The 11,605-nt window shown below is 41.8% G+C and overlaps 1 protein-coding gene across 11 annotated transcripts in view; it reads right to left on the bottom strand.

Moving 5' to 3' along the window:
• Positions 1 to 1,039: 1,039 nt before the first annotated feature.
• CACNB2 (calcium voltage-gated channel auxiliary subunit beta 2) overlaps positions 1,040 to 11,605 on the bottom strand; it is a 508,378-nt gene continuing 497,812 nt past the window's right edge. For all 11 annotated transcript variants that reach the window (XM_033931292.1, XM_033931290.1, XM_033931294.1 and 8 more), the window contains 2 exons: positions 9,989 to 10,165; positions 1,040 to 4,200 (listed from right to left, as the gene is read on the bottom strand). In XM_033931292.1, the coding sequence (XP_033787183.1) occupies positions 3,706 to 4,200; positions 9,989 to 10,165 (672 nt within the window). In that variant the 3' untranslated portion in view covers positions 1,040 to 3,705. The remainder of the gene's footprint in view (positions 4,201 to 9,988; positions 10,166 to 11,605) is intronic.

The following is an 11,605-nucleotide window of genomic DNA, read 5'->3' as shown; positions in this document are numbered from 1 at the left end:
TTGCCTTTAAAGTAGGTAGTAGGCTCACAAATTTCTCTCATGCATATTCATTAGGTATATCTTGAAAATCCGACTGTCTGGGAGTTCCCCAGAACAGGTTTAAGAACCACTGTGCTAGTTCATTGATATTATTCTAAAATAAAAATCCCCCCACATTCATATTCTGTATTTGGAATTTTTCCAAGGGGATATTTTCTCTGACAAGACTCTTGTTATCTTATATACCAGTGTTTCTCAAACTGTGTGCCACGGCACCATGATGTAACCCGAAGAGACTCCAGGTGTGCCACGAGAGATTCCAGAATTTTTCTTTAGTTTTTAAAATTCCTTTCATAAGTATACACTAGAATAGATGACATGTATGTCACATACACAAGAGTCTATCAATGTTATGAGTGTCTGTGTGGCCTTGCAAAAGCCGATTGAGAAGCGTCTCCGCACCGCTCCTTGGGAGCCCCCATGCGGCACCACTTCACCCAGTGCTCACAGGTGCACAGGGCTCTGTCCGTCATATGGCCGATGAAAGGCCAGCAGCTGGTAGGACCCAGAAGAGCAGGCGCGCACCACTGAGCAACAGCAGCAAGAGCGGTGCATGCAGGTGGAGGATCGGGGGCATTTGCCGGGCTCCGGGGGAAGCATGAACGTGTATGCGGGAAGATGAGGCGCGGGCATCTGCTGCCAGCCAACCAATTAAAAATAACCTTGTTGCCGCCGGTCTGCACGCAGAAGTCCACGGCTTTCCCTCTGCCACCAGAGTCCTTGCTTCTGATGTAACTTCCGGTTTCACAAAACCAGAAGTTACATTAGATGGAAGGATTCCAGTGGCAGAGGGAAAGCCCAAATGGGTCTCTAGCAAGGGGGCCGATGAATCGGTGAGTTCGATTTTTTACAAAATCAAATTGATTTGAATCGATTTATCCAAAGTGAATCAGTGAATCGATTCGAATTGCAAATTGGGCAGCACTAGTGGATATCCTGACTGGCCAGGTGGTACCTGAGGACTGGGTTGAATACCACTGGCTTAAAGGACTTTAAATAACTCTCAAATTTAATTTTTTGTTCTTTCTGCAATTTTATAATTTAAATTATAATGTGCTGTGAAAAATATTTGCTCCATTTAGTATGCCGGAGCTAAAAAGGTTTGAGAGACACTGTTATGTCCTATAGTCCTGGCAGCTAGACTGTGCCATTTGTTCATGTCTACATATTGATATGTTAATATGTATGCCCGAGATGGGTTTGTCTTTATTTTATATAGCTCCTCAAATATTTCAAAACTTGCAAAAGAGTCCAATAGAAATAATTTAAGCAGGATGGAAAAACCTACATTGAGGGAGAATTAAATCAATTAAAATCCTGGTCTGGAGTGCTGAAGTCCAAAGAGGACTATATGGAAGAGCATTAATTGGCATGATACAGAAATGTGGAGTATGTTCAAAGGAAATACTGTTCACAATTGAACAAGCTGAGTGTTATGGATCGGCTGCATAACTACCGGTAAATCCCCCAAAAAATAAATAAAAGATTGATATGAGACTAACACCAGAAGTACTGAAACAAAATCCTCATTGATACATTGAGATTTCTACATGTTAAAATCAACATGTACATTGCAGCTACCATTCATAAAGTATAATGAATAAATCCATTCAACAGTGCAGTATGTCTGCTTTCCTACTATCATTGATCTACAAAGGCAGTTATGAATACATACAAATGTTTACAAATCAGATTCTGGACAAAAATGTTATTTTCTACAGATATGCATGGTACAGTTCCCAAAGGCTGTTTTGAAGAAAAAAAAAATGCTTCAAAATGTCAGTTTTTCATTTTTGTAAGAAACCTTTTATCCAGTAGGATAAATGTGATGTATCAAAACTTGTATTAAAATACTCTGAACTCTTTCTTTAAAACTGGGGGTTTTCTATTACTCAGGTTCGGTAAAGAACAATATATATTAATGAACCTTAAAGAATGCCTAGCAATTAAAAGACTCAGAGATCTGCCAGAGAAAATATTTGGAATTATTTGTAGATATAACCCAATCCACACTGACTAAATTCTGAAAGCTACTATAAATTTTTTTGTTGCTGGAAGTAATAGCGGTGTTTATATCAATAAAGGACAAGTAATTGTACTGTTTAATCAATACAGGATAAATAATTACCTGGGTCTTAAATAAATAAGGTAATTCAGACTGTATTTCTTAGGCCTAAGCTCAGACTCGGCAAACTGTAGGTCCCGATATGTACTGCTGATCACGGCCCTTAAGTAGGCTTCACCTCTTTGCATGAATTTAAGGCCAAAATCATGAAGATGTTAAGAAAATGTAAGCCATAACCCTTTCATTCATACATGTGTATGTACAGAACAGTACACGTCACATATTGGACACATGGTAGCACAAAGAAAAATGATTGAATTAGGACTTGTTTGGAAATTGTGTACTAATGTTTCAGCTAGGCCTCAAAACCTTGGCATGGCATAACTATGTACACACATTTGAAACTTGTACAAATTCAATCCTTTTTGTGTATGCAAATATATAATAACATTTATAATCACAGATAAAAACAGCCTAGATTTAACTTAGTTGCAAATCTGCTAAATTATATTAGTTTCAGTGAAATAAAAACCCTTAAGCAAATCCACCGAGTTGTCATTAAGATGCTAAAGCGTTGCAATCAGTTATATAATTTGAAAGTCTTTATAAAATATGTATAAGTGTGTATATATACACACATACTTATATCTATTTATAGATCTCTCTCTCCAAATATAGACATAAAAAGAAAAATACATAGATATATGAATATCTCTGTTTCTCCAATCTATGTATATATATTACAAAGATATCCATATAGTTCTATATATCCATACATATCTGAATTTCTCTATATAGATATAAATACACATATACATATATATGTACATATATATATATACACACACGCACACACATACATACATTGAGTACACAGTACCAGTACGTAGAAAGTAGATTTTGACGAATAATCCCCTTGTACGTAAGGCAAGACTGAATTCTGTCCCCAAATCTAATCAACTAGAAGTACAAGAAAAATTGCCCCTTAAAATCAATATGTAAATCAGGTACATGCACACAAAAATCAGAGCAAATCAAATTTCATTTCTTTTGTGCCGATTTGGATTTTCTAAATACATTAGAGGTTATTAAATTTCAGTGATGTTTTAAAACTGAAACACCTTAGTGGTAACAGATGCTGTTCAAATGGCAGCTGCCAAAAGAGCCCAAACGAGCACAATACAACACCAGTTGTACCATGCTCATTTATAATTATAGCAATAATGAAAAAATAAATACATATAATATATATATAGTCTATTTCTTGCTATGTCTATGCAAGCAACAGAAATATAAAGCAAATTACGGAAGGATACTAGGGGCCTTATTCAATAGAGACTGGACTCCTTTTACTAAGCAGTGTAAGAGCATTTTGCTGTGGGCCGGTGAGGTAAATGCTCTGATGCTCATTGAATTCCAGTTGTAAAATGCTCTTACTCTGCTTTGTAAAACCCAGCATTTATTTTCCTTAGGCACAGACTGGCAGAGTCCTTTTTGAATAAGGTCCTATAATTTTTGTAGTACAGAATCCAACAATTTGGTAAGGGGCAATTTTATACAGGTCTTCAAGGAAACACAAAGAAGTCAGCATCTCTCAAAAGTTATTGACGGATATAAACACCCCTGTTCCAATCTCCTGTGTCAGTACGTTTCTTGGATACAACATCCCCATCCCTGTCACAATATCGATCCCTAGATTTATGGCGACTTCGTTGTCTATTGCATTCATTGTGGTCCTGTTCGCGATCATGTTCCTTTGATCGATGCCTTGATTCCCTGTGTCTACGGTCAATGTCCCCATGTGACTCATCCCTACAATTATGATCCCTGTGAGATTCTTGTTGGTCACTTTGCTCAAATGAATAGTCATCCTTTGGCTCTGTACAGGCTGAATCTCTGCTGTCTTGTGTTTCAGAGTCAAATGTGTCCTGCCGGGAAAGGCTTCGGCTAACACCACTTCGATGATTGTGATGGTGCGCTGAAGTGGAAGAACGATATTGGGACTTTCGTGTATGTTCAACATGTGTGTCCTCTTCTGCTTGGGATCTGGCTCGTTGGAGTGCTGGATAGTCATCCTTCTGTTCCCCTTGGGTACCCTAGTGAAAATACATCATCATATTATTTTTCATTTCAAAGGGCTAACAGCAAGATTGAGCAAAGCTCCGCTGATTCAGTTTGAAACAGATTTATTTGGCCCTGCATGAATCGAATTCCAAAAACGTGAAAATAAACAACAAACTGATTTGCTCATATGTCTTCAGTTACTGACAGATTTATATCTGGCAAAGTGGGCTTTTATCCTCAAAACCCCATGCATCTTTTGTAACATTTTCTACCAGTTTATAATCATAAAAAATAAGAAAGTGTGTCACATTTCTTTCAGTTAGTAAATATATATCTAAAACAACCAGAGGGTTTTTGTTACTGTATTATGAAAGCATAATGCCTGGTGATTATGATGAATTATCCCAAGTATGGTTTCACTTACAAGTTAATGACTTATAAAAACACTGGTTCTAGTATACTGAATAGCCCTGAGGAATTCCACAATTTACATTTCTCTATTTAGAAAACTCTACTTTCAATTTTCTATCATTTAACTATTTTTCAATTCACCAAAAGTACTACCTCCTATGCCTTAAATTTTTTAATTTCTTAGGAGCTTCTCCTTAGGGACCTTATCAAATGACTTCTGAAAATCCAGATACCAGTTAACAGCACTAACGGTAAATCTGGGATATTAAGATTGGTATGACCTTGACTTATAAGTGAGATTCATTTCTGTTAACTAATGGAGACGTAGACATGTGGGTTTCTAAAATAGCTGACATACACATGTAATTTCTGGCACATACGTGTATATGTTCTGATAATCAACATACACATGTAAGTGCCAGCACATAGTGGTCTATGTTGACCCAGTTGATAGATGTAAAATGAGTATGGCGAAGTGTTTAAAGCTACAGCCTCAGCACTCTGAGGTTGTTTGTTCAAACCCCAGCTGCTCCCTGTGACAAAGAAAAACGCTTGAGTACCTGAATAAATTCATGTGAACCCTTTTGAGCGCCAATGTAGAACATCAAATAAATAGATAATTTGGATGCACTACCTAGGAGACTACAGGTCTCTGTAATTTGTAGACAGAAATAATGGTTTCTTTTGTACTTCTTGAAAATGTAATTGTCATGCTGTGGACGTGTTTTACAAAGACTTTGATAGACTGTGGGGAAAATGGCAAGAAAGACTTCAAGACCGAAAGCTTCCTGAAATCTCTGGCCTGACACTTTTATTATTATTATTGCATATGAACAGACTGTGGTCCAATAAATAGACATTAAGGGGGGAAATATTCAGCCCAAGGTGGTAAGCGGCTTGCAAGCCACTTCCAGTCAGAGACTGACTTATTTATTTGTTTATTTTAAAATTTTCTATACCGTTTATAACTAAACGGTTCACAGAGTTACATACATAATTTAAAAACAAAATCATCATGATATACAAATAATTCTAAAAAATCATGTTAAAACATTAAAAACTAAAACCATAATAAGAATGATCGAGAACAGTTCATCCGCTTTGCCAAAAAAGGCAATTATTAACTAGAAGAAAGCATCTACAAATAGCTGTGTCTTGAGTAATTTCTTGAACATGCCTTTACATGTATATGTCAGTATTGGGGACATGTGTGGCTCCCAACATTGAATATCCAGGTATATCTACTGACTCGGAAGTTAACTGGCCACTGACCGATATTCAGCCCGATGCTGCATAAAGTTAGCACAGTCGTTTTGCTGTCCTAATTTTATAGAAACATAGAAACATAGAAAAAGCGGCAGAAAAGGGCTATAGCCCACCAAGTCTGCCCATTCCAAGTATCCCCCCCCTGAGTTTACTCCCTTAAAGATCCCACGTGAGTATCCCATTTATGTGGTTACTTAGCCAGTTCGCAAACTAAATATCACAACTAGCTGGCTAAATTGCCCCTCTGCCATAACTCCGCCCTGGTCTACCCCTAACCTAGTTAGTTAGGAGATAGCCTGTTAGTGGAGATAGTTAGTGCCACTTAATATTTTCTCTTAGGCTTCTGCATCTGGCATCATGATCGTCATAGTTGTCTGGGTCTCACCACATCTGGATAGGCAGAACTGTCGTTTCAGCCATCATGCTGTGGCTTTCTTCAGAAGAAAGCCACAGCATGATGGGTTCTAGCTACCCAGACGCAGTGAGATCCAGACAACTGCAACAACCAATGAATATTGGCAATTGGTTCCCTCAGCAAGAGTTTAACTGGGCAGGAGCCTCTGCTTCCCAGTTAAACCCCTTCGAATATTGGACACCCCCCTCCCCGAGTAACCTGGGCTGGTTCCTTTGCTTTTTTGTAGGAAAGAGAAGATTGATGACTTCTTCCAATAGGAGAACATAGGGGCTATGCAGAAAAAGGAGGCAGCTCAAACTTAAATCTACACAATTTAGAAGACTCATTAATGAGTACAGAAAAATTGTGTGTGTGTGAGTTTGCATATCTCTGTCATTTGTGCAGCCTAATCCAAGTTGTAATGTACAGGTGTTTTTCTACCTCAGCTATATCCCAAATTCATCCATTTATGAGAATTGCCATTCATGAGAATTGCCACTCAAATATTTGGCTATATTCTATGCACATAACATCAGGAGACAGAACTGCAGAGGATTTCACCCTTCTCTCTGAAATGCAATTTACCCAAATACAATGGAGTTATTGCAACAACATTGTTTTCTCTTCCCTCACCCTTTTAAATTTCTCCTGTAGCTCAGATACTAGAAATATGTTTCTAAAGCATCCATCCCACACACATCAGTGCTAATGAGTTTTTTGAAATACTAATTTATAAAGGGCATAAGAATTTTGCCTGAATAAAGGATGCAATATAAATCTAGTTATAAACATATCATTGTAATGAGGCTAAGAACCTTCATTTAAGGCATGACATTGAAACTGTCACATTTTACTCCTAGCAGAATTCTGCAGTTTATTTGTAGTGTTTTGCATAAAATTCTAGCCTGAGGTATGAAATTCCTTCCTGCCTTTTCCTTTCTCAGGTTCCAGCCTCCTCAGTTCTCTTTCTCACTCCAACTGCAGTTCTGTCTCCTTCTAAATCCCACCCCTCTTTCACTTGTACCCTGAATCCCCTCCTTAGCCCCCAAAGTCTGGCATCTCTCTCTTCCTGTCTCCACTGATCTCTTCCTCACTTCCCAGTTCCCATCTCCTTTCTGGTCATGGTCACTCTCTCTACCATCTCCCTCACCTCCACTTGCAGGTTGTGACATTTCCGCTCCCCGAGACGGTCATGTCAGAGTGAAACCCCAGCCTAAATCCTGTGCCCGAGACCAGAGACTGACCGAGAATGATCAGGCAGGGGATACTGAAAGCAGAGCTGCCTATCCTGAGCCATCTGATCAGGACCTGAACCTGAGCCTGATCAGGAGCCAGAATACAAGTTAGCTCCACAGCCCAGTAAAAACCCCAGCTACACTAAGAGGTTTAATCAGGCTCCCAGTGGTATTCTGCCCAACAACCTGGGGGGGGAGCCCAAGAGCACGAAAGCCAGGCACACACACACCTAGTACAGGGTGTGGCCCAAAGACTCTTAAGCAGCTCTCCAAGGCAGTAAGACAGGCTGCACATGAGGACCTGGCAGAGAAGGTTCTCCGGGCCAGGAAAAGGCCAGACCTCGCTCAGGAACCCATGGAGTGTGAGGATTCCATTGCTCAGGAGCCAGCAGAGCAGCTGGGTATGCCAGAAAATATGGACACGGCTGAATGGTCCATGCCTGAAGCTGACAACGAGGAAGCCATGGATGTGAGCTGGGCAGCCTCTCACTAAGTACTAAAGGTACGGGGGTGTATAAGAATATAGTTGTGAAGATTGATAAAAACTATTTTTGTTTGGTGTGCAAAGCCAAGCTCAGAGCAGTGCTGCACCAGCACTGATTACGTTGCTGCACTCCAGCTGTGCCAAAAGCCCAGAGAAACTGAAGGAAGTTTGCTGGCTTGTGAAGCAGTTTCCCAGTTACCTATTTAAGTTCAAAGGACTTAAAGAATTGGGGTTGGAGCCCCGAAGACCTAAGGGTGGGATTCAGAGGGAGCTTGTTAAAGCTATGTAATAAAAAGGGGAACCAGCAATTCTGTTGCCCAACAGTGGGAAAGACTGGAAACGGATTGTTGCTGGAATGACTAGAGCCTGCAGTAATGTTTTATTTTTTCTTTTCATGATTGAAGTTTGTTTTACAATGTGAAATTTAAGTGCCTGGTGAAGAAACCAGATTATATGATTAAAAGTCCAGGACTCAAGAGTATTCTTAAGGACTTTTACTTTTTGGGACTAATTTTGTGTTCTCTTGCTGAGACTGTGGTTCAGTGCGGGGTGGAGCCCCTAGAACCTGGACTGTGAACTTACCTAACATAAACACTGCTGTTATTTCACTGAACTGTTTGAAAGATAAAAATCTGTTTGTTTGTTTTTCTCTTTGGAGAAAAAAAGGAAGATTGTGCGCTAGTGCTTCCTTATATGATTTTTGGTTTTCTAGTCATTGTGTTTTGGTGACAAATTAAACTTTGGACATTGTTTTTGATTTGACTTGGCTCGCTGTGCTTTATTTTAGCGAAGCCCAAAGTATTGGGACACCAGTGAGGTCTTCCACTTTGGGAGCCACGCCAGGGTCGTGCTGCCGCCTGTCGGTGGTCTTCCACAAGCTTCCCGGGACCCCGGCAGGTGACAAGGTTCAGCATCCATGTCCACTCACACCACCCACCACGTCTCTTGCTTTCACCTTGAACCGCTTCCTTATTCCCCATTGTCTGGTATCTCTCGCACCCTCTCTCTACAGTCAAGCATCTCTTCCTTGTCACCTCTTTCTGGACTGGGTTCCCTTCTCACCACTCCCTTCTCCTTCTCCTGCAGGTCTAGCATCCATGTCCCTTCTTTTCCACCTCCACCCCCCACTTATAGTGCAGCATCCATGTCCCCTGCCCTCTCCTCCTCCCCCTGCAGGTCTAGCATCCATGTCCCCTCCCCCCCACACGCACACACTTGTAGTCCAGCATCCATGTCCCCTCCTCTCCCCCCATCACTGGCCTAGCCCACCCCCCACAAATTGTGATCTAGCATCCATATCCTCCCTCCTCCCCCAGCACAGATCTGGCCTCCCTCCCTTCGACCAACCTCTCTCTCCCCGAGAGATCAAACATACTTGTGAGCCTCCCAGAGTAACAGCAGCGGTAGTAGCCGGCCAGCAGAAGCAGCACTGTGAACAGGCTGCTTGCAGCCAGCTCTGCCAGAGCTTTCCCTCCGCTGCATCATCTATCTACAGGAAATGATGCAGCAGAGGGAAGGTCCTGGCGGGGCCAGCCGCAAGCAGCCTGTTCACAGCACTACCTCTGCCAGCTGGCTGCCATCACTGCTGCTTCCTTGGGAGGCCTACAGGTATGCCTGATCTCAAAGTGTGTGTGTGGGGTGGAGTGGGGATCTGTCAAGAGGGAGAAAGGTCAGACCCATGTGGGGGAGAGGAGAGGAAGGGACAGGGGCAGAACAGAATTTTGCATAGTATGTGCAGAATTCTGCGCGGATGAGGAAATCTGTGCAAATTCTGTGCTGCACATTTGTGCAGAATTCCACCAGGAGTAACGTTTGTAGTGGCCCAACAAGCCATTCATGGTAGTAGGGATGAGAGAAAGAATGAGACCATGAACATTTAAACCAGGAAAAAATGTAAATGTTTTCAGAAAAGTTGGAGGCTAATTCTAAGGATGACAGGAGGTTAATTCACAGAAAGGACAGGATCTCTCATTTATCAACAACGGCATCAGATAGGACCTTGTTATAAAGGCAAAAGAAAGAAGGGGCACCTGTAAGCTGGGTGGTGGAGCAGGAAGAGCAGCTGGTGTGAGTGCTCGGGACAGCAATGGGTTGGGGAGATGACTGCTGGGAAGATGAGTTGCTTTCCAGTAGGCTTCCAGATAGTCTGCCAGGTGTTCACATGCGTCTTCCAGCTGATTCTCATCCAGAATGACATCAAACATTTCCTGTGTGGTAAGACACTTATCATTACAACCACTTCTTTTATGTTTAGATCATTCTTGGGGGGGGAGTTATCAATGGAGTTAAGGCAGGTTATTTTACTGATAACCCAGGTTATTAGTAACCAGGTCTTACTGCATTAAATATTATGTTTAAATATTTACATGGATATTTCAGAAAAAAAAGTGGCTCCAGATTCCACAACCCTAGACTTAAGAGCCATAAAGGCTTTTCGTCTGAGTTGTGTCTATCTCACCACATCTGGGAATATTTGAATTCTTGCACCGCAAAACATTGCTTGCTTATTCTTAAAATATAATTTCATTATCAATACCTTATCACTCTCATTAATACATGAAACTAGGAGAGTGCACCTGGTTTGTATTGTATCCTGTGAGTCTTCCCAAAATTCTGTCAAATTTGCATCAATAGAAGCCAATTGATCAGGTAAATGCTCTAGTGCAGAAAGTTTTCTATACAGTGGAACCTTGGTTTACGAGCATAGTTCGTTCCAGAAGCATGCTCGTAAACCAAAATACTCGTATATCAAAGCGAGTTTCCCCATAGGAAATAATGGAAACTCGCTTTGATACATTCCCCCTCCCACCCTCCCCCGAGGCTAGCGGCGCTGCTCCTCCCCCCACTCACAAAGACCCCCCTCCGCGTGAACCGGCACCCCGGCCCAAACAACTTAAACTTACCCCCCCCCCCCGGTCTGGCACCGGCACGCAGCCCACAGGACGTGCCGTTGCCGCTAGAAGATCTTCCTGCTTCTGCTGACCTTGAGCATGCAACTGCGCATGCTCAAGGACTTCTAATTTTCCCTCTCGCCGAGATTCTCGGAGATCTCTCTCGGCGAGAGGGAGAATTAGAAGTCCTTGAGCATGCGCAGATGCATGCTCAAGGCCGGCAGAAGCAGGAAGATCTTCTAGCGGCACCGGCACGTCCTGTGGGCTATGTGCCGGTGCCAGACAGGGGGGGTAAGTTTAAGTTGTTCGGGCGGGGGGGGTGCCGGTTCGAGCGGGGAGGCCTTTGCGAGTGGAGGGGAGCGATGCCGGTTAACGAGGGGGGTGCTCGCAAATCGTGTCAACACTCGGTTTGCAAGACACGTTTTGCGAGAATGTTTTACTCGTCTTGCAAAACGCTCGCAAACCGGGTTACTTGCAAACTGAGGTTTGACTGTACTTTGTAGAAATTATGCAGTATAAGATCTTACTTCAACATTGTACCAGTAATTTAAATGATGCAATCTTTGGTGTTGTGCCAACTGGACTATTGTAACATATATTTAGCAGGCCCACAAAAGAATTTATCTAGGCTGCGTATAGTCCAGAATGCTGTGGTCTGCCTGATCTATGGTTTGAAAAAGTTTGACCATCTGAGCCCCTACTATCGAGAACGACTTTGGCTTCCTGTGGAGGCTCGAGTTAAATTTAAATTCGGTT

This window comes from Geotrypetes seraphini, chromosome 2 (genome assembly GCF_902459505.1).
Source record: "Geotrypetes seraphini chromosome 2, aGeoSer1.1, whole genome shotgun sequence".
In the NCBI taxonomy this organism is placed as follows: Eukaryota; Metazoa; Chordata; class Amphibia; order Gymnophiona; family Dermophiidae; genus Geotrypetes; species Geotrypetes seraphini.
This window is presented reverse-complemented; position numbering and strand designations above follow the sequence as displayed.